At 56.2% G+C, this 22,745-nt stretch overlaps 1 protein-coding gene across 2 annotated transcripts in view; it reads left to right on the top strand.

Annotated features, from left to right (window-relative positions):
* The window catches only part of SLC16A2 (solute carrier family 16 member 2), a 35,527-nt gene that overhangs the window by 5,806 nt on the left and 6,976 nt on the right, over window positions 1-22,745 (top strand). For both annotated transcript variants that reach the window (XM_029996443.2, XM_029996444.1), the window contains one exon: window positions 20,226-20,370. In XM_029996443.2, the coding sequence (XP_029852303.1) occupies window positions 20,226-20,370 (145 nt within the window). The remainder of the gene's footprint in view (window positions 1-20,225; window positions 20,371-22,745) is intronic.

Raw genomic sequence — 22,745 nt, 5'->3', positions numbered from 1 at the left:
TTGACACCCAGCACCTTAAAATAGACCTAAACCATCAGGTTGGGCGAAACCCCGTAGCCAGAAGGCGCCGGTGACCTCGCTGGCAGTGCCCGTCGGGCCGGCTGCGCATAGCTGGCGCGGGCGTTGTCACCGGCGTCCTGCCTCGTGTCCCCGGGGCAGCTCCTCCGCCTCCCTCCCGCCTTATCCCGGGTGTCACGGACACGTTCTGTTCACGGGGTTCATCCCGCTTGCGGGGGTGGCACCGTCGGGCACCCCATCCCACCGTGTACCGGGCGAGCGGTGGGAGAAGTCGTCTTCCCAAAAATCCGGTGGTGTGATGGGAGACCGCCGGGTTGGGTGGACGTGGAGCCGGGGCTGCCGGATTCCCCGTGGGGTTTGTAGGGCTGTTTTGGGGAAGGAGGAATAACCTGGGTTTCCACCATCCCAAGGCTGGTTTTGTGTCCTGCAGTGCGTGGGGAGAAATTCCCGCTGGGGGCATGGGTGGCCGTAAACAAGCCCTGCTCCTGCCGTGCTAATGGGAAGCTAATCCCGCGGGGACGGGGGCACCGGTACCCGCTGCACCCGGGGGGATTTGGATCAGTCGGCACCGTCTCGATATGGGGCCTGGGTAACCTTTTGCTTTTTTATCCCGGTGACTCCTTGGGACCTCTGCCAAAGCAGCGTGGCGTGCGTGCCAGCAGTGGAGTGACAGTGCGGCTGGGCAAAGCGATGTGCGGGCTGACGGGGACCTCGGCGGCGTTTGGGTCGGTGCCACGTGCGCTTGCTCTCGCCCGCCGCTCCCCACGTGAGCTCCCAAAGCAATCCCCCCTCGCTGGAAACAGCTGAGGCTTCACCCTGGCTCAGTAGCTGGAGTTTTGCCCGCTTTCGGCTGGCGTCCGGGTGCCATAGGGAATTTTCTGGCACATCACCAAATACCTCGGTCTCTCCCGCTCACTTTTTTTGGGATGGTGACCCCTCAGGGGTTTCCTATGAGCCAGGCAGGGCACCGAGGAGGATGCCAGCATTTCCCGACCGGGACACTGGCCGTGCACCCACGTCTTGCAGCCAGTGGTTTCCCTGGGGAATTGCTTTTCCCCAGCTTTCCGCAGCCACAAGCCCGTGTGTCCATGGCATCACCATACCTGCTCTGGCAACGAGGGGCAAGGGGACCGGGTACCCCCCCGTACGCCGATATAACACGCGTGCAAAAATGCTGCGGCGCCCATTAGAGCCGGGATTTGTTGGGTTTTCCCTTCCCCTTCCTCGAAGGATAGATTGTTCCCTATTGCAAGGGAAGGAGATGCTGCCTTTTGGCATTTATCCCTGCGGAAAAAGGCCTGGTGGAGGGATGTGCGCCAGGCTGGGCATCACCCGGGGGCCCTGCCCGGCTCCCGCGCCGGGGCGTTGCCCGTGCCCGCCGTGGGCGCTGGGGAGCTCGGTTCACTCCGGGCTCTTTCCGTTCATCCACCCCGAGACAGTTGGGGTTGGGGCGGTTGCAAAACCCACATGACGTGCGCTGGGAATTGCTGCAACACGCTCGCAGGCGCGAGCCGTCCCAGGCACCTCGTACAACAGGTCCTGCCAGCTGCCGGGGCAGGCGGCGTGCGGGGCTGCCCGCAGCACCCTGCCTGCACCGCTGCCCGCCCGCGGCACGGACCGCGGGCAGCAAAGCTCCTGCCGCTGCCTTCGTCCTCCGTCAAGCGCGCCCCGCGGGGCAGGGGTGCAGCCGAGGAGGGTGGCACAGCCCTGGGTTCCATTAGCGCATTTTCAGGCTTTTTTTTTTTTTTTTTTCCTTCCCTTGCCCTTTTATTTGTAGATCCCTACGATATTACCTGATGCAAGAGCTTCCCCCCTGCTCCCAGCTCATCCCTGGAGAGCCGGAGTGGGGCAGAGCGCGGCAGGGGGGAAAGCCCTCGGGAACGGCTGCCAGGTCACAGCCCTGTGCCCGTGGCGAGTTGCTTCGCTGGGACTCGTCTTGGGCATGCCTGGCAGCCGTGCCGTGCCGTGCCGTGCCGTGCCGCCCGCTGCCCTCCGTGCGAGGAGCAGCTCGGGGTGCTCCCAGCAACCTCCTGGCCTCGTATGGGACCGGTGAGAGGACAGCGGTGGCATGCTGGCAGCTCGGCCCCATCGGCCCTTTGCACCTTTGCTTTGCACGCCCCAGGGGAGCTCCAGCCCGGAGATATCCCTTACCTACATCCCTGCATCCCGCAGGGCACAGACACAGGAGCATCGCACCACGCTGTTGTAATAGAAGCTCCCGGCGCTGTGTCCCGGTGCAGGCACCACGGTGCGAGATGGAGACGGTATTTTGGGGTCGGCGCTGCCGGCGGCGTGGCTTTGCGAGCATCTGGTCTGCAGAACCCTACGGTGGAGGAGGCGAGCTCACTGGCCCCTGTTTCTCCCAGTCTTTGGGGGTTTTTTTGGCTCTGGGTTTGGACTTAGCAGCGCGGTGATGGTTTTTAGCTTGCTTTCCCTGATGCAGAGAGCAGGACCGGCAGCCGACCTTCCCGGGGCGGGGAAGCCCCGCGTGCTGCATGGGCTGACTTGTTGGGGTTCGCCCCGGGCAAACACCGGAGCCCTTCTTGGGGAGGAGAAACAACCCTCCCGCAGCGCCTGCAGCGAAGGAACCTGCTTTGAGCTCCCACCCATCACCCCATCCCTGGGGACCAGCTGGGACGGGGACCCCCGGGGCACACAGCCCCCCCTCCCCGGCCCTACCCAGCGGCATCCCCAAAAGCCCCTTTCTTGGCCATCTCGCATCAGGCACCAAAACAAAGCTTTTGTTTCAAGCTCTTGGCCTTAATCTGTCCGCCCGCAGATCTTGTGCGTAAAAGGGAGATGAAATCCTTCCCTCTCGGGGGGATGTTGCGCGAGCGGGTGTGTTGGTGCTTGCCAAGGAGTCAGGCGTTTTCGGCCGGAGGGGTTGTACAAACCCCGCGCGAAGCAGTGGGAGCTCGCCTAATAAAGCTGGAGCCCGCCGAGGTGGAAATCAAATCTAATGGCAGCTCCTTAAGTGAGGCTTGTGCCTCCTGTGCACCGTCTGAATCGGGTCCGATGGAAAAAAATCATCTGTGATTAAAGATTGACGGTAATTACATAATGGGTATGCACCAGATGATGCCCAGACAAGCTCCCTCCTGGGATTTCCCAACTTTTGGAGTGTTTAACTTTGCAATCATCCTAAAGCGTTTCTACCATGGGGGGTAATTATTGATATTACGGCAGCACCCGGCGCGATTGCACAAGGCTCAGCAGCGGCACCGCGGCCCCTGGAGCCGGGCTCGTGGGTGAGCTTGCCACCTCTGATAGCCGGGGCAGCTCTGGGGCACGCTCAGGCACTAGAGGTGGATCTCCCCATTCCATACCCAGCATTGCAATGGCAGAAAAGAATAAAAAAAAAAGAGAGAAAAGCTGCTTTTTGGGTCTGTCGGCAAAGTGAGCGGGGCAGCCAGGGACGCGCGCTTGCTCTGTGGCCGACCGGTGGCGAAGAGGCAACGTCAAGACGTTCTTGATGGCGGGCCAGCTATTAATCCATGTATTTTAGCAAAACCCCGTTTATTTCCTAAGTTTTGTGTAAGCAATGGAAGCGGGGAGCACTGGGGGTGGGGGGAGCTTGTCTGGGATTAAACTCGCCTGAAAGCCAAGCACGCCAAGCTCGCGAGCCCGGGGAGAGCTTAATTAAAGTCAAAGGAGAAGCGTTTCCAAGAAAATAATACGGGGTATTTAAACGGGATATTTTTGTTCTGGGCCCAGAATGTCTCCTTTCCCTCTTCGGTGTCAGCTTTAATAAAACAAAATGAGATCTCCAAGAAAAACAAATTGGAGCTCTTAAAAGGCGCTGCGGAGATAAAAATCAGTAACACTGTTGCTGGTAACACCTTGGGTTATTAAAACGGAAAGAATGCTAACGATGCGATTTGCATCGGCCTTTCTTGTGGCTGCACCCGGGCGGGAGCCCGCTCGCCCTGGGAGGGGGGCGCGGGCATGGCACGGCCCCGACACCCCTCACCGTGGCCTCTGGGCTGGGGTGGGGGGGCAGGGAGCGGGCAGCTTCGCTGGCTGGGCGGATTGGGGCGTATTTGGGAACGGTCACGCGGGGTGGATTTCGGAGGGCTTTGTTTTTCTTTCCTAAGGCCGGGGAATACTGCTCGGCCGAAAGCTCGCGGGGCCGGGAGCGGCGCTGAGGTCAAATACTAAAAGACTTGAAAAAATGGCAAGAGTCAGGATTCAGGGGACACCAAACTTAAAAAAAACCAAATCAAGTCAAGGCTGATCTTGTTGGAAAGGATGCCATAGCCCATCAGAGCTCTTTCAGAAGCGACAAACGTGTGGGTGAAAATACCAAGCTGGACTTACGGCCTGAGAGCTGCCGGCTGCGGCTTTGCTCGGCACGCCGAGACGCCGGGCTGGGGAACTGGGGTCCCCTCCTCTAAAACCAGTGCCCCGATCCGGCTGGTACGGCTGAGCGTGCCGAATCTTGCACTGAAGGGCTGCTCTCAAAGCGCTCCGGCCGCTGGCAGGCTCTCCCGGCTGCGTGGCCGCCGGTTGCTCCCCGGGATGCTGAAGCAGGGATGTGGGGAGGGCTGGGGAGCAGCCGGTGACGTGCTTTTGCACTTTGGTCCCTCAACCATCTGCTTCTACCTTCCCGCAGGAAGAGTGGGTTAAAAGCTGCCCCAATTTTTCCACGCGCTTCCATCCCGGCCAGAGCTGACCATGTCCCGGTCGGAAGGTGGCAGAGGCCACCGGTGCCTTCCCTGGGTACCGCGCGCGGTCTGCGGGGATGGAAGCGGGCACGGGGGTGATGCTGCTGACCCAGGTTCGGGGCGAGGAAGCCCCCCCCCAGCGTTTCCCCAGTGGGGTCCTGTCTGTCCGTCTTGTCTGCCAAACAGGAGGATGCTTTTGGGGAGGGTGGCTTTAAAATGCCTGGCGTGATGCCGTCCGCCCCATAACCCAACCTGTCCCTGCCAGCGGGACGGGGCTGCAGAGGCCAGCTCCTGCCTCGCTGCCGTGCCTGGCTCCATCAGATAAGGCAATTATAGCTTTATCGCTTAATTGCAGAGTATAATAATAGCAAGAGCGTTACTGAGATAGGACGTTGCCAAGGGGTGAATATTGGCGGTGTTGGGGTTTTGGTTGTTTTTTTTTTTTTTTTTTTTCTTTTTTCAAAATAAACTCGGCAGGGCCTGGGCGCTGCTGGAGGTGTGAGGTCTTTGCGGGGCTCCTCCTGTCTGTACCCCACCGCGTCCCTTGCCCGCGGGGAAATTCAGCATCAAATAAAAGCCGTGCCGACCTCCCCGATGCCAGGGAAGCTCACCCGCCGTCGGTGAGAAACCAGCCTGGGAGGGGAAAGGGTGAGGACCCACAGGGGTGTTGGCGACCACTTTCTGGACGCCTTTTCCCTTGCACCTTGGGAATGCGGTTTCCATCCCTTGCAGGTTTTTCCTGTCCTGCTTGGCAGGGTACGGGGTGCATGTTCGCTGCTGCATGCGGGCATCGAGCTAACGCTGGGTAGCCGGGTGCCCTCGGGAGGGAGAGCCGGGTGTGCATCCGAAAACCCTCGCAATAGCCTTTTCTGCTCTCGGCGTCCTGTGTAAAATGCTCGACCGGTGCCCCTGCGCCGAGATGGGCAAAGGAAAATTTCATATTTGGCAACTTTTTCCCAGCTTGCTGGGGCTGGTTTGGGGGAGGTGAGCGGGGCATCGGCCCCGATACCCGGAGCTCTGCTTGTCCCTGACCCACGGGGTCCCGGTTTTCCACTGTCCCCATAGAACCCTGCGGCCGTCGAGGTGGCTGTGCGCTCCCAGCGTTGGGATTTGGGACATTTCCCTACCCAGACTGGCCTCGCTGGGGATTTTCTGCCTTGAAAATGGGGATTTTCGAGACCGATACTGGTGCGGGGCGGGTTTCTCACCAAGAGCTGAAGTTTTGCCGTCTTTGTCCTGATGTCTGCAAGGTAGGGTGATAAAAAGTCAGGACATCTGGGGACAAGGGATGGTGCCACAGGCTTTTAGCTGGGAGAGCCTGGCCCTTGGGATCTGCATTTTGGGAGAGGGCCTTCATTAAGGGAGTTTCATATAAAATCAAATGTGTTGCCCAAAGCTAAGAAATCATGGCAGACTTTTTTTTTTTTTTTAAGCTGTTAAACTCTGCCCTGCTTCAGTTCATCAACCAAAGCGTGAACCAAACAGCCCAGGAGTGGAGGTACTTCAGGTCCTGATTTGACCTCTGTGCCTGGCTGTTAACCCTCGCTGGCCCATCCTAAACTACACCTGGAGATAAGATTAGCCCCAATCTGGATTTCAGAGCTTGTTTCCCTCCCTTGGGACAACTTCCCCCCATCCCCAGGTTTTCCAGCCACCCCATCTGCAGCCTCCCCCTGCCTTGGTTTGTGCCCCACTGGTCTCATAAAACACCACACACCGCTGAAAAAAGCAGAAAGCAGTCTTTACGGCAGGGTGGCGGAGAGTTTTTCTCCTCAGTGAAGGCGGTTGCTTAGATTTTTATCGCAGGATGAAGAGGGAAGGAGGAAAAAACAAACCCCCAAAAGCTGTTGGGAAGATGATGCCAGGCAGAGCAGTACGAAAAGCAATGTCTTTGGGGGGTTTTAATGTTTCCTCTGCTTCCGAAGCAGGAATTAGCTCTTGCAAAATGTCAGGCATGGCCGGGGGCTGTTGGCCTCGTGGTCACAGGCTGACACTTTTTGCAGTGGATAGCCCTTTCTTTTATCACCCGGCTGTGCTAGGGCAAAGCTCAAGCTTTGTCCGAGCATTTGAATTTGGGAAGATGATGAAGAGCTGAAAAAGCAGGATGCTGGGGCCGGTGTGCAAGCGGCAGGTTGTTGGCTGGTTTCCCCATTAGTCAGGACTGGTGACGAGTCGATCTCCTTTTCCATTTTCGTCTGAATGAATCAGTTTTGGCTCAGCCCAATGGTCAGACTGGTTAAGCGAGAAGCAGCTGGTATTAGTCTCATTAGCAATCGAGACAGAAGCGAGCCTCTCCCCGGCTCTGCAAATGTCGAAGCCCACAGCCGCCGTCTCGGTGCCCGGTGGGACTGGCGGCAGTGCGGGACCCCCGTGAGCCCCGACTTGTGGGGGGGTCAGCTTCTCCATCGCCTCTTTCCCTTACACCTCCGTGCACCTCCCGGCTCCTCGACGCACTGAAGCTTCGTGGCCAGGTCAAACCCAGTGGCCATGCAAACGGGGATCTGCGTCCCGTGCTTTCTGCTGTCTTAGTGCGTCTGTCCTTGGTCAGTGCTGCAGCACAGATTTTTTCGGGGCAGGGGTGGGGTGGGGTGGAATTTCAGCTTCAGGTTGCCTGCGGTTGCTGCTGCTCAGCTGCGGCCGGGGAACACGGCTCGGCTGCATTTCCCGTTCCAGTCCCAAGGCAGCCCCAGTTCAGAGTTGGTCCTGGGCCAGCAAAAAGGGCTTGACATTTTGCCGCGACTTCGGCTGTAGCGGTTGGGATTCGGGAGCCCTTCCCGCCCGGGGAAGGCAATCTGCGGGCTGCCTCCGCTCCGCTGCCTGCCTGCGGACCCCGGGGTGCAGATTTACCCCGGTCTCGCCAGTCTTGCCTTCGTTGCTGGCACACGGCACCCGTGCCCCGCTCCGCTCATCCGTAACGCCGCTCGCCGCGGCCAGGCAGGGCTTGGGAAGGGAGAGCCCCGTGTCGGGGTCGTTGCAGAGGCTGAGCAATCTGATGGGGCTTCGGTAAACGGATCGTCCCCAGCGCTGTCACGGAGCGGCTGGTGGGCTGGTGTCCTCCGGCGGATCTCCACGGTCCGGTCCTGGGGCGAGCGGTGGGGTTAGATCCACCCCGCGCTCGGGGCGTTGCGTCTCGGGGCTGCCTGTGGCACCTCGCATCCCTCCTTACCCCAAAATCCCGGGAGGCTTCAGCTCTACGCTGCTGAAGCTGCTTGGCCCCTGCTCTTCCCTTTGCCTCTGGGCATGGATGGGTTTCATGGGAGAAATTGGAGCTCAGGTGCTTGAAAACAAGCCCGGGGACTGCGGCGGGTGTTGCCTACGGCAATCCCGCACCTGGCACCTCTGGGAACAGGGTTATTTTGATGCCTGCTCCTACCCCAAAATGCAGCATTTCCATGGAGAGGAAGAGGAGGCTCCCTGGCCATGGAGGTGGGATGTATGGTTTTTAAACCTGAATTGCAGGAGGACCAAAACTAACCCAGTAACTGATAGAAACCTTCATTAACCCGCCCTGTTATTTATTCCAATTTCAAAGCCCTTGATGCAGCAAAAAGCGAAGGCATTTCTCCGGGGAAGCGCATTAATGTTTCACTGGCCTTCGAAGCACTTTGCTGCCGAGGCACTTTAAATGGTACGGGCTGTCCCCGATTCCCCTCGGTCTCGTTAAATATTGCGTGGCTCCGAGGAAGCCACGGCGCGGCTCTGCCTGCAACCGTCATGTGGGCTAAAGCCCTCCGGAGGTTGCTTTTTTAATATATATGTATATGTGTGTGTATACATAGGTGCACACAGGCATATAGGTATGCACATATATGTATATGTGTGTGTATATGTATTATGGATCCCCATTCAAGGTGCGTCAGCAGGAGCTGGAGGGCTCGGGGCTGGGTTCCTGAGATGCTAATGGGAAACACGGGGCTGGGTACCGTCCCGCGCAGGAAACCCCGACGCCTCGGCCGTGGCTTTTCTCCACCCGCCTGGAGCATCAAAGGGCAGGGCTGGCCCTTCCCCGCACTGCGGGGCGGCTGCCGAAGCCACCCGGCGTCTGAAAAACTTTCAAATGAGAGCAGGTCAGCCAAAAGTAACAGCCCATTGGCAAAGGGGTATAACCTGTTTCTTGTTGGGGGAAAAAAAAAAAAAAATATTGCTGTTCTTCAGTTTCCTTTAGCTACCGGATTTGCTTAATTACAGCATGGTCTATTTTTCTGAGGTATCCAGTTGTTCCAAATGTGTGCTTTAATGTAAGGAAACTCCAAGAGATTAAAATTACATGGATATTTTACCCCTCTTTTGGCCTCTGGGTGTTTGGTTTAATGATGATACACAAGTTTGGGGATTTTTTTCCCCATCAATAGGCTTCAGGAGCACTAGCCAAAGGCATTAGTGTCTCTGTGCTGGAGACCCAGGGTAAGCTCTCCAGCACCGGAGAAGGAAATGATTTCCCGATGGCCATCAGGAGAAGAGCCCAGATCTTCCACCGTGGAGCCGTTTTGCCACACAGACACGGCCGGGGCAGCCCGGGATGTTGCCCTGGCTGTCTGCCCGCTCAAGGGCTCTGCTCAACCTGCTTCCAAACAGCTTTTCTTCCTTTATTTTGATTTTTAAAGATACTTGCTCAACGGAGGAGACTCCCCAATGGATCCCCCAGTGCGGTCAGTCATCACCTTGCGCTGTTCCTCATGCCGCAGGAGGGTTTGGGCTGGGACAGGGAACTGCCGGTGTGGTGGAAGAGCCCCGATGGAAGAGGCCGTTGCAGGAAGGTGTTATCACCTCCTTTGTGAGCAAAGCTCGAGGGCAAAACAACTTAAAAGCCGACTGGTGCAGCCTGGAGAGGGGCCTCCCTTCAAAAAGCGCTGCTGCATAGATTTTCCCTTTCATATTTCTAGCCCTGTATATAGTCTGGTATTGAGCGGACTTTGTCTTCGGGGAAACTGGGGCCTTGTTGGGTGTAAGCAAATAAGTAACATAACTGAAATATTTTGATAATATTCGGGCGGGCGGCTCTGCTCGAGTGCCGTAGGGGAGGCATCGCTGCCGCCCCAGCGCTCTCCGTCTCGGGGTGCCTGCCCCAGCTGGGGCTCAGGCTGAGGTTGCCGCAGCGATTTTTTCCCCCGGAGCTTGGAGGGGGCTCTGGTGGGCTCTGTGAGCACCACACACTGGGAAAGGGTTGGGCCAACTGGGAGATGTGGAGGAGAGGAGGGGGAACGATGTGCAGCGCTGAAGCCTGGGCTGAGGTTGTTCCTGCTAGAGGAGGGAAGGTGCATCGCTGCCTTCAGCTCCTTAAAAAGTTGCGAAAAAGGTAATAAGCCGTTCCCTCCGTCCGATGAGGGACAGGTTGCAAAGTGACGCTTTGAAATTTTGCAGCAAGGAAGGTGTTGGTTGGGAGAAGTACTTGGAGTGCAAGAAGACCAGCCTTTGTCTAGGTGAAGGTTGGAGATGCCCATCACCAGAAGGTTTGGAGAAGAGGCTGGGCAGAAGTCTGCCACGGCTGGGAGGACACCGCAGATGTCCTGCAACGGCACCTATTTGTCTGAAAAATGGTGTTTTAAGTGTCTGGGCTGGGTGGAGGAGCTGTGGCCAGGGCTCCTGGGTTTGGTCTCAAGCGCGCTGTGACTCTCCCCTTAATGGTCAGGGCTGGCAAAGGGCTGGAAATATTTTTCTTTCTGAGTATCCCTTAATTAACTGAAAGGGAAGGCTGTCAAGTACCCAACCAGGAGGGAAAAAAGATCTTCATGAGTCTGTGACCAGCCCAACATTTTACCTCCATTTATGTTCCCCGGCCTCTTTGTTTTCCCTTTGAAAAAAGGGTGTTTTTCCCTCTATTTAACTGCTATTTATTTGCTGGTAAGTGGAAGGAATTCAGCTGGGATCAGCCCGGCTCCTGCCAGCAACTGGAGTTGAAAAGTTTCCGTGGCAGAGATGCAAGAGCAGAGCAGGGGGGTTGTTTTCCACCCGCCGCCGGTCCTCGCTCTGGGGGTCCCTGCGTCATGGCCAGCCAGGTTGGGTGGGTTTAATTCTCCTTTTTTTACTGGGATGTTGACAAGTGCCCGTGGGAGTTGCAGTGGGAGGAGCGCGGACCCCAGCCAGAGGGTTTCTTCTCGCCGTTAATGGGAAACAGAAGATGGCTTGGGAGAAATTTGGCAAAGAAGGAAACTTTTCTGTCTCTTCCAGCTTGGAAAAAAGCATCCTTTCTCACCCCAGCCTCCCCGCAGAAGGCGAAGGGTTCCCAAACACAGCCCAGGCGGGTTTTGCCAGAGGCGGGGAGAGGAGACAGAAAGCGCCCGGTGATTTCACAAGGGATGGAGCGGTCTTGGGCCACCAGCCGCGTTTCGGGAGGAGTACCCAACCTGCCTCCCGTCAGGGGCCGGGAGCCGTCCCGTCTTCTCCCTGAGGCATCAGGGGGTTGGGGTGCCCCAGGTACTTTCAATCTGGAGTAACGTCAGGAATTTTGGGGGTCCTGCAGCCGTGCCTCGGGTATAATATCACCATGTAGCTGGAGATGCGATGCCAGCTGCGGTGGCGGGTTTGCGCTGGGCACAGGCACCCGTAGGGATGCACGCGGATGCTGTGCCTGGCTGGGAGATGAACCACTGACCTTGGTGTAAAAAGCCCTGTTGGCATTGCCCCCTCGGCCCCGTCCGTGAGCCATGGCACTGCTTTGCCGTCTGCTCTGACGTGTGCTGGCCGGGAGCCACGACCTCTGCATCCCGGCAGCGTAGCACAAAGCCAGCCGAGCTGCTCCGAGCCAGGGAAATGCCGTAACAGCCACGTGTGTGGGATGGATGGATGGGTGCTGGGGTGCAGGTGAGCGTGCGGCAGGGGATGAGGTGCACACAGAGTCACCCTCCTGCCCTTTTGGGGTTTCAGGAGTCCCCCCAAAAGCAGCAGTGCTCATCTGGGTCCCAAGGTGGGAAGCAGCGGCCGGCGCCGGCCGGCCGTGTGCCCCGGTGCTGCTGGCCCAGTCCTGGTGCCGGTGCCAGGCTGGGACGGGCTGGCAGGCTGCCCCTCGCGCTGCTCGTGCCCTCGCAGGCGCCCACCCCCTGGCATCCTCCCTGCCCTGTTTGCAAACGTGATGTTTTTGCCTTGGATGGATGAACAAGTCTTGCAGAGCGGTCTCTTGGTGCTGGGGGTCTCCCAAGGGAGATAAAGTGGTGGGGTGAATTCCTGAAGCTCCACCACCCCCGTCCCCCAGCTGCAGTGTCCTCCCAGTTGTCTGTGTGCTGCAGGAACTGGTTACCAGTACGAGTCTGCCAGTTACAAGAAGTGGCCACGGTGGGGATTCAGAGGAGGTGACATGTTTTTGGGCTGGGGGAAGAGGAAAGGTGTCACCACCGCCCTGTTGGGGACGGGAGGATGGCCGTGGCAGGGCACGAGTGCTGACCTGTTCACGCGCTTGTACAAGTGACTGGAGGAGGTTAATCGTAGTCAAAGCCCAGTGAAGTTTGGTCAGGTCACGGCTTTTCCAAAGGCTTTTTTGGACGTGCAGCACCTGGCACTCGGGGCCACGGCTGACCCACACCATCCCGCCGGAGTTAATCATTGCCATCGGCTCTGGGACCTGCCTGGCTTCAGCAATAAGAAAGAACTGTTTCCCCCAAAACAGGGGATGAGGAGCCAGCACATGGGGCCTGGAGGAAACTCCAACCTGCCAGGGCGCATTGGGCTGGGGAGAGCCAGAACCCCTAACCCTGACCCTGACCCTAACCCTGACCCAAATCCAAACCCTAACCCTGGCCCTAACCCAAACCCTAATCCTGACTCAGACCCTCACCCAAACCCTAATCCTGACCCTGACCCAGACCCTGACTCAGACCCTAACCCAAACCCTAACTCTGACCCTGACCCAGACCCTGACCCGTTGCTCTCCCTTTCATTTTAGAAGGTAGATATTGTGCGTATTGCCCCGTTGGAAGCAATGTGGTCACCCAGAGCGGGGCAACCTGGAGCAGCTGCTGGCAGCCCCTCGGGAGCCCCCCGCTCTCACCGCTCGCCCCGATGGGCCCCGTGCTGCCGTCTGCACTTGGGGCTGGATGGGGAGGAAGGACTTGGTCTGCTTTGGTCACCCAGTCCCAACTGGGAGGTCCCTGGGGGCTGCGGGTCCAGCCCCGAGCTGCTACGCTAGGAGATGTGGCCGCTGCATGCCGGGAGCGTGTAAATCCCAGATCACTCCAAATTAAGCCCGGGAATCATGAAACTTGGGGTCTGGTCCCCATCTGCTTGCCTTGCTGAGGGTGGGTTCTCCAAAATGGGGCTGGGGGCTATTGGTGGTTTCCCCACCGTGTTTTCCCCACCCTCCTGCTGCAGAGCTGCCAAATAAACAGAGGGGCTCCCATCCTTCGGGCGAGTGCGCTGCATTGCAGGGGGGATATCCAAGGGGCATCACAGCTGGGAAGAAAAATTATATTAAAAAAAAAAATGGAAAAAATCAAGAGGAAGGACTCCTGGGTTTGGTACCGTGTGTTTGGGCGAGCGCTGGGAGCTGTTGGGGCAGCCGGACCCTGAGCCGGTGCCTGCAGGGCTGCACTCGCTGCTGGTGTTCCTGACACTGGAAGAGGGTTTTTTATATATATATATAAAAATACTTTCTTCTCCCCGTGGGTGTGTTTTGAAAAGGGGCTTGGGAACAATGAGGATTAACAAGCAGATAGAGAATTAAATGCAGGGTTTGAGTCTTCAAATGTGTGCACATTTCAGAGCGCGTGTTTGTGCCAAGATAAACTCTGTCAGGAATAAACATCGTTTTACATGAAAGGCTAATTACAGATTGGCGCTCCGTGGGTGGGAGGAGGGAATTTTCACCAATTAAAATGGAACTTTTCTGTTTTTCATGAAATTGCTGGATTAAAACGCAGCCAGGGGCTGGTGAGGTGTTTGACAGCGCAGTTGAAGGAGGGGATGCTCGCCCTCGGGACGTGCTTCCCCCCCCTCCCAGTACTGAAGAGGCTCTGCCAGTTCACGCAGGCAGGAGCTGCGTGAGGGCACTGGTTTTGCCCAACAGCAGTTGAACCCCAAGAGCTGCCCGCCGGGCGTGCAGCCCTGGGCTCTCACCCGGGGAGATGCGACACGGGTAAACTTGGTCCAATCCCGCATCCCTTGAAGTCACCCAACATCAGGAGAGATTGGAGTAACAAGATCCCCAGCCTCCCTGAGGGTGTAGGTCATGGGAAGATGTCGGGATGGGACGTGGTGGATGGGAGCCTGTGTCGAGATGAAGTTGCTGCGACCGTAGCTCCTATTTATTGGGTAACTTCAGTGTGCGGTAGGTGAATCATCTCCCAGAAAATTGTAAGCCAGAAGGCAACACGGAGAAGAAAAACCTTCCTGGCCTGGAAGGGGAAGGGCTGGGGAGAAAAATCCAGCCTAGGCACATGGTGGGTTTCAGCTGCAGAGCACATGCTGCCTTGTTGCTTTTGGATGGATTTCACTAGAATTTGCATTTCTGGACCTGCTCTGGAGCCTCCGAGGCCAAGCAGGAGCCAGGCTGCAGACGGGGAGGACGTGATGCGGCTCAGACACGAGCTCAAACACCATATTGCTCTAACCCGGGTCGAATTCTATGGTTTTGGAATGAAACGATGCAAAATGTGGCTGGGGCCGAGTTTGTCCAAGACGTTCAGCGCACGAACCTCAGGCAAACACTCTGCGCCTGCTGCTTGCCAAGCGAAACCACAGATTTGTCTCCATCTCTACTTAATGTGGCCACAGGGCAGCTAATATTGGGACTTTTCTCTCACATAAGCTGATATCTGTCACTTAGTGGTTACAGGAGGTGGCCTGCACATCGTCTCTTAAAAGTTCCCTGCATCCTTGAGAGCGAGGGAAGGCAGAGAGGCCCAATCAGGGAAGATGTGGTGGGTTTTTTAAAGCAAAGTACATTCCCAGCCTGCTCTGCTCCAGTGCCCTGTGCTCCTGAACAAGTTAAAAATTGATTTTTTTAAAAGTCTTCTATGGCAAAGACTGGATGGACGCTTGGTGGGTCTGGTCTCTGAGAAGCTGTTGCGTTATCCACAGTCACGGGACCATGCCTTGACGATGGTAGCTGCCACTTCTCCTACAATATTCACATTTTTCCTTAGTCTGTCCTAATACCACCACGAACAGGACACTGAAAGGGTCTTTAGTCCGACCTGGCCTTGATTAATTCCTCTGAGTAATTCCATTTATTCCCATTTTCAGGCTGTGATGGAATTGTTTTCGAAAGAAGGGAGGGGGGAGAAGTCAGCCAAACCTGATAAAGAAGGACTTTGTTCTGAAGCTTTAGGGTATGGTACCAAGCAGGGCTTGCTATACAATTAATGAGTTTATCTGGCTTTTAGCTGCACGTGATGCACGGTGGCTGCCACCGCGCCGCCCCACCACCACCTCCCGTCCAGAGGAGCCCGGCTGCTCCTCAGCTTCGGTTTGCTGCTCCTCAGCTTCGGTTTGCTGCTCTTTAGCTTAGTTTCCCTTCCTGCCGTGCATCGCGGTGGCCTCCTCAGATGTGACTTTGCGTCTGCCTTTATTTAAGCCTTGACCAACCCTCCCTGGGATGGGCTCTCTCCGCGGGGGGTGTTGAGCACATGGGGCTTTGCTTTGAGCCAGCAAGACGATGACGCAAATTGCTTTTTAAGGGCACAGGATAAAACAGCTGCTTCATTTTCACTGCAGATGTGCTGTGGGCGGCACGCATTAGCTCCGCAGAGGGGGGGGTTACAGCTGTCCGCTTCCCCATAGTGACTGCGTGGGCAGGGCCACCAGGTTGCTTGGCCTCCCAGGCCACCCAAAAAGGGAGCCAGGTAGGGCTGGGACAGGCTTCGGAGATGTGTGATGAGGTTTGTCGTGCCAGCACAGCTTCCCTGTCCCCGGAAAACACGCGTCAAGAAACTACTTTTGTCTTGGGGTCTAGGTGCAGATGGGGAGGTGGAGGTGAATGACCTTCGGCTGCCCCATCTCTCCTCACCGGGGAAGGTGACCCTCGGCAGCATGTCCCCGTACCCGCCGGCGGCCGCCCTGTCCCGGCTGCGCGGCGCAAGCGGGAGAAGCCGCGGGAAGCGAGGGAAGACACTTCCTCCAGCGGCGGATCTGAGCTCACCTCCTGGCCCTTGATCCCTCCAGCCCGGGGTATTTGGGTCAGCGGGGAAGCACGTCTGAGAGCGACATCCCTTCCTTCTCTCTCCCTGGAGATTCATTTTTAAAGGAACAAATACTACGCAGTACGATTTTTTAATGATGTTTTTTGGAACAATAGCTAAATACCGGGGGGGTTCGGGTCTGCGTCTCCCCGTGGTGATGTTTTCCCCTGTTGTTTCTCGCCTTCCTGCGCCCACCTTGCTCTGCTCCGCCGTGCCCAGAAACCTTTTTCTGCTCAGGAAAATACCGGCAAGGAAGGAGCTTTTCATCCCTTTGGGATGGCTTTGCTGGAGAGAAAGCTGATCTGGTGTCTGGCATGTGGGAGCCACCCGGACCGACCCTGGGGGCCCTGCCCACCTCTTGCTGCCGTGAACATGCGGACATGGTGCTCACAGCCCTCCCTGGCCCCTCGGCATCGCCAGCCCCGTTGCAGGTCCTGACCCCCACGTGCCAGTCCTCCGCTGCCACAGGGTCCCCACTGGCGTTGTCACCCGCTGGCAGGAGGAGGAGCTGGTGGCCGAGGCATACGTGGTCCCGGAGCTCCTCCGTCGTGGGCACAGCTTGATGATGTTGGGCTGGTGGGCGAATGGGTCACCTCCCCAGTTTTTACTCCGTCTTGAGCCCAGAGTGAGCGGCGCTGGGGAGGACAGCTCGGCTTGGCCGTGTTACCCACATCTACGCTCCCTGGAGATCTTCAACCACTGTGTTCTCCTGTCGTGTTGAAGGCCACGTTGCTTTGGACCTACCACGGGCCGACAGTTTGGCTGTCTTTGTTAAATCAAGGTGGGGAGGAGCAATTTGTGGAGCTTTAGCTGGAGCTTTACCCTGTGTGATCACGTTGCGGGTGGGCTGCTGGTGGGATGCTCTCCTTGGTCAACCTCTCTGCTCCAGCAAAGGGGGTCCAGGCCCATGCTGGGCTCTTCCCATCCCCCAGAGCATCCCCAGGACCACCAGGATGGTCCCATCAGCTTTGGAGGAAGCCGGGGCTGCGGGTGGCCTGGGCTCGGGTGGCAGCTCGGGCTGCTGCCGTCCCCCCCTCCGCTGCCGTCCCTGCCGGAGCAAGCAGCGAGGAGTGGGGTACGTGCACCCGGGGGGGTCACGGCTCCCCTGCTGCTGTTTTATTGCCTTCAGGAGGGGCTGCGGGTGGGAGCAGAGTGTCATGGACGTGGTTGGTGTCGGCGTAACTCGCAGTGCCAAGCAGGGTCAGCGGAGAGGTGGCTTTCGGGGAGGGACAGCATGCATTGAGCCACCTCCTGATATTGCCAGCCCCCAAATCAGAAGTCATCTCCGCTCCCCCTCGCAAAAAGAGTGCTTTAAATGCCTCCCCCCTCCTTTTTTTTTTTAACTAAATAAGCGGTTTCTGAAGCATTTGGTGTTTCTGTAAAGGCATCCCTTGGAGAGGGGCTTTCTTGGCCATCGCCAGCCAGGTGCCCTTGCAGCACCCAGCCGGGCAGCTCCAAAACCAGCTCCTTCAGCTGGTGCTCCCAGGAGGTGGTTGGACTCACGGCACCTTGAGGCTCAATCAAGTCTTAACCCGACTCCTGTCCAAGTTCTGTGCAGCTCTTGAGCTCCTTCCAGCCCTGTCCTCAGCTGGATTCGGTCCATCATTTCTTTTAGGATCTGCTTGATCGCACTGCGCCGCTGATAAGGCTTCGTGCCTCTTGTGGGGGCTTGTCTTTGTGTGTTTCGATATCTCGCCCAGGTTATCAGCCACAGAGGGCTGTGAGGTGTGGCTGGGCTAGGAATTAACCATCTCATCCAAACCCCGTGGAAATCAGAAGAAAAGATTCCCCCCCCCCCCTTATTTTTTTTTCCCGTGGGCTTTAAATCAAGTCGTAACTTCTCCAGCATCGGAGGAGCTGCCGAAGGGAAGCCCTGACTCAGGCTGGTTAAGCCCTGTCTGGTTTCCACCGGAGGAATGGCTGCCTCTGCCCTTCATGTCCAGGAAAGGCTAGGAGAACCTTCAATACCGCGTTACACAGATTGCCAAAAATAAACCCTCCATCCCCTGGACCGGAGATCCAGGGAGTCCGGCTCCGTGTCCGGAGGGGCAAGTTTGGGGCCACGCTTCACCTGAACCCTGGTTTTTTCCCAACCCGTGGTTTTCTGCCGTGGCTTTCCTCTAGCCTTGCCCTGACCCGGGTGAAAGGAGATCACCACTGTCGTGCTGGGGATAAAACAGGGGGGTAAATTGTGCAACCTGCTCACCGGGGGCTATTTTGGTGTGAATCACGCCAGGACCGGAGCCCGGACCGAGGCAGCTTTCTCCTGCCCCCAGATTTTGCCGAGGTTTCTTTCCAGCGCTGGAGCTCGCCCAGCCCTCCCGGCTTCCCGGGGCTTCGCTGGGAAGCGCTGGGAAGACAAAACCCCGCTCTGGAAGTGAGGCTATTGTTCTTACTAATTTTAACTTGATGTTCTTCCCCAAGCCTATTTTTATTCATTGCTTGTGGTAAGCCCTTTCTCTAAGGTAGAGCAATTTGCCACGGGACTCTTTTTTTGTGTTTACCGATTTTAATTGAGCGATATCTCCTTTTTACAAACCCAAAGCTGGAGGAGCTTTTAAGCGCCCGTTGCTGAGCCTCTCGCCCCAGGTTTGCTTTGATCTCTGCAGGTGAGTGTGCATTTTTGGGGCCAGAGATTGATACTGCTTATTTGCATGTAAATCTCCGGGTTATTAAGATCAGAATCTGGCCCTTTAAATTTAATACTTTGCTTTATGCTTTTATTTCCGCGTTTCTTAAAGTAATTTCCAAAAATAACAAACTTCAAACATGACGGGGCCATCTAACGTTTTACTGCCTTGGCTGGAGTAGAAGGAACATTTCTGGAAGTATATTATCCAATTTAACGAGCCTTTCCCATCTTGGCTTTGCTCCCACCCCTCACCCCCTCTTGGAGTTGTTTTGGACGGCTCTTTGGAGCCGTGCCACCTAATCCTATTAGAAGGACTTTCATTACACTGTGCCTTGTGTTTACAACCAAGAAAATCAGCCGGAGAGGGGGGTCCTCTCCCTCACCCTTTTGCATTTCGCCTGGTGTCGAGACGAGAGCCTGGCGAGTCCCACGAGGTTCCCGCGCAGCCCTTGCTTTTCTTTTTACTGCTCCGTTCTGCATTTATTAAGGAAGACTTCGGAGTAAATTGGGTCCTTGCAAACTTATAATTAATTTGGAAGGGTCAGTTCTTCCCAGGCTAGCGAGGGCTTCTTTGTGTGGTCCTTTTTGAAAGGCAGAGGTTGGAGAGGCTGTTATGTGGCTGGGATTTGCTTTTAATAGGAACCTGGCTATTTTCTGAAAATCTCACGGCTCTTGAAAGACGGGTTGTTATTGTGCGGGGCTGTCCTAAAAGGGTTTGGAGAGCGCTTGGTTTGGATGCAAAAAAAACCCAACACAAAAAAAAGGAATAAAAAAAGCAAGGAGCACATGTCCTGGGGTCTGTGCAGGGCAGATCGCGCTCGGCAGCCCAGAGCCAGCGCCTGAAGCTGGGAGATGCTCCAGGAGGTCCCCCCGCTTGGGTGCTGGGTAGGGCTGGGGGCTCCTTGTCCATCCGTCTGTCCTGCCCTGCCCTGCGCCCCACCAAGGGGACTTCTTGCTTCTCCTCGGAGCTAGTAGACTGAGAATTTCTTTCCTTACCACATGGCTTTTCTTGAAAGCCTGCCTTTCCTCCCCAAAATAGACACAGAAACCATTAAAGAGAGAAGGTAGAGGGCAGGGAGAAGATGATGGGCTGAAATAATCTGCGAATAATAAAAGTTTCTGAAAAAAGACAGCCAGACAGTGGTTTTCTCCAGAGGTGGGTCGGAAGGAGACATGAGATCATGGTCCCTCTTGGGCATCGCCTGGCAGGGCCAGGGATGTAACCTACCCTGGCACAAACCGTGTGTCTCCCATCAGCTCAGCTGCAACGAGAAATCCCCACTGAACGTGGGGCGAGGGGGAGGTGAGGCAGTCCTGGCTCTGGGGAGTGGGGAGCAGTGATGGATGAGCGTGGTACCTGGAAACACAGAGCTATAACTCAGGGTATGAAACTCTTCATAGCCAAAGCCGGGGAGCAGAGGGCTCTGAGGAGCTCGGGGGGCTTTTGGCCGTGGAGATGTCCCCTACGGAAGCGACATCAGTGGAGATGTCATTACCTGCACAGCAAGGGCCATTAGAAAAAAGCGTTAAAAGCTCGGTGCCTTCCCTAGGAGGGGCATAAAACCTGGCCGTGCCTCCATTGCGCGGGCAAACAGCGGGACGCTGCAGGTTGTGCCCCGGCCGTGACACCGGCGGGCAGCACGGGTGGTAACCGTGTTAGTTATGAGCCGCACTGATAATTAACGGTGTGATGGGTCTCTGCCAAGACCACCTTCAAAGCTGGAGTCGGTCCCTGGTTGTTCCCCTCCTGGCCCCCGTTTGATGTCCCACCCTGACCATCTCCTTTCTTCTCTCTTTCCCTAGCATGGGTCGGCTCCTTGGCCATGGGCATGATTTTTTTCTGCTCTCCCATCGTCAGCATCTTCACCGACCGGATTGGGTGCAGGACCACGGCAGCCTCGGGAGCTGCCATCGCCTTCATCGGACTCCTCTCCAGCTCCTTCACCAAGTAAGGCTGCAGAGGGGCCGTCCAGCTCCTTGGCGAGCTCCTCTTCCTCACTGTTCCCTTCAACCCTCCCCCGCCTACACATTGCTGCTGCCTTTTGGGGCAAAGCAGGTGATTTCCATCCAGAAGAGAGGTCTCCTGGCACCCCTACAGCCCATATGCAGCCTAAGTGCGCACAGCCTGTTTCTCTCCAAATTGAACCGAGTTGCTCTTTTGTCCTTATATAACAAGAGACTGAATTTTACCTGAGTGAGGGACTTTGTTTTATGGGATTTCAGCCCTCAGGTCCTTCATTTGATCTTTAAAACAGGCAGGCAGAAGTTGGCATGCCTCTTGCGGGCAGCTCCAAAGAGATGCTCGTGGACAAAACCCGTCTCCTTTGCAACCAATTTCACATTTGGTACTGAAAGTAAATTAATGCTTAAAATAATATTTGATGGGTTACACCTGGCAAGAGGGAGTTTCCATGCTGGGCAGACGGGGATGAGGACGCAGATGGGGTTTGGACCAGTTTGTGCTGTTCCCGCACCAGCTCGGGCATTTGCGGCAGCACGGGGCGATGGCTGCTCCTCGTTTTCCACGGCTGATCCCATGCCATGAATTTCTGCTGGCAGGGGCTTGCCCATGGGTGTTTGGATGGCAGGTAAACCTGAGTCCATGTGAGAGTCTTTCCAACCCAAGACATTTGCATCTTTATGGGAGCAAAAAGAGGTCACCTCTGGGGTCCTTTATGTGGCACTTGTTAAATGGAGTCTCAAAGGCACCATGGAAACACCCTCCAAAACATCATTTGCCCCAGTTTTTCTGAATAAAAACATCGCTTGGGGTTGGATTTCAGTTAAAATCAGTATTGTTTTAATTAAAATGCTTCAAGAAGTGGGGGTTTTTAAAGCAAACACACACTAGTTTCCCAGAGGGCGACTTGCCTGCGCTGTGCTTCTCCCTGCCCACCCTGCCTGTGCGGGGCAGCAGGATGCCAGCTCCTTTTTACCTTGGGACACGAGACCTTTGTGCTCGTCCCAACCCTGGTTCCCTGTGGATACGTGCCGTGTGATGGGTCCCCAGCTGCAGGAGCCCCCCCCATCACGCTGGGAGGGGGGAAGCAGCTTCTGAGCCTCCCGGCAAAGCCCTAAGGACTGGGGCCAGTTGCAGCCGGGGGACTTGGGATGCTAAAACCATCTCGGGCAGCAGCACGGGCAGTGGCGTGGAAGGAACCACCCTCTGCGACTTCCTCCGCAGATGCCACCCCTTTGTATTTCAAAAGATAGTAGTAATCGGAGAAAGTGCAGTCGGTCCTGAGAGAAGATATGCCCAGGCTCCTGGCAGCGCAGATCGCAGGCGCTTCCCATGTAATCTTGCTTTCCTGCTAATCAACGAAGCTTGGACTTTTTTTTTCTCCCCCCTATTGTAAAATGTCCGTGCAAAGAAAAGAGCTCTTGGGACCGCATCTCTGCCAGTGGCTTGTTGTGTTGGGCTTAAAAAAAAAATCAAACAGTACAGGCAGAGAAGAATATTATTTCCAGGAGAGCTCCAGAGCTGAAATCCCCATTTCCTGCCTTCTCACTCTCGGTTCACATTCCTTTGGCTGCCTTTTAAGGGAGAAAGAAGCCCCTTTGCAGCTGGACCGCAGTGAGGGAATCTGCCTTCGGCACAGCCGAGCCGGAGCCAGAGGAAGAGCAGCGGGGCTGCGGGATTTGGCAGCGCTCCATCTGGATGGCGAAAGCTGGTCCCGAAATTCGGAGCTAGTGGCTCCTGCTCACCCAGAACAATGGAGAAGGGGGTTGGGTTTTTGTTTTTTTTGTTTTTTTTTTTTTTTGGTCCCCCTTGCCAGCTCCTTGTAGCCGCAGCTGGAGATGACCCACCCAGCGCCGGCTGGGCTACATGCACCGGTGCAAAGGGAGCTGCTGCCGTAAAGGGAGACGCAGCCTGGGTTTGGTGGGCTCAGCAGGGCTGGATCAAGGCTAATCCACCCTTTATCTCCTGGTTTCTCTAAAATGCGTTTGCTTTGTCCAAACAGAGGAGCAGCGGTTCCCAGCACTGCACCGAGCCGATCCAAAAACCCACTCAGCCACCGAGCCTGCACGGCAGGACCTCAGCGCCCAGCTCACGCTCAGTGCCTCCTACTCTCAAAATATTGGGAACTTTGTACAAAAACCAGTAAATAAACAAAATATGTTGAAAAGCAGAGCTCTGGGGAAGGCTGAAGATTTTTGGATGGGGCCAAGGTGAGGGTTTTCCTCGCTTTGCCACCTTGCACCGGAGTGTCTCCTGCACTCGTAATCACCTCGAGCCACCACAGATCTTATGCACCCTCAAGAAGAGAGAAATCCCAGTTGTGTTAAGACTTCACCTTCCCTCCGGTTTTAAGGAGGATGTTT

The sequence above is a fragment of the Aquila chrysaetos genome, chromosome 21 (assembly GCF_900496995.4).
Source record: "Aquila chrysaetos chrysaetos chromosome 21, bAquChr1.4, whole genome shotgun sequence".
NCBI classification, from domain to species: Eukaryota; Metazoa; Chordata; class Aves; order Accipitriformes; family Accipitridae; genus Aquila; species Aquila chrysaetos.
The sequence above is the reverse complement of the archived record's forward strand: the minus strand, read 5'-3'. Positions and strand labels throughout refer to the sequence as shown.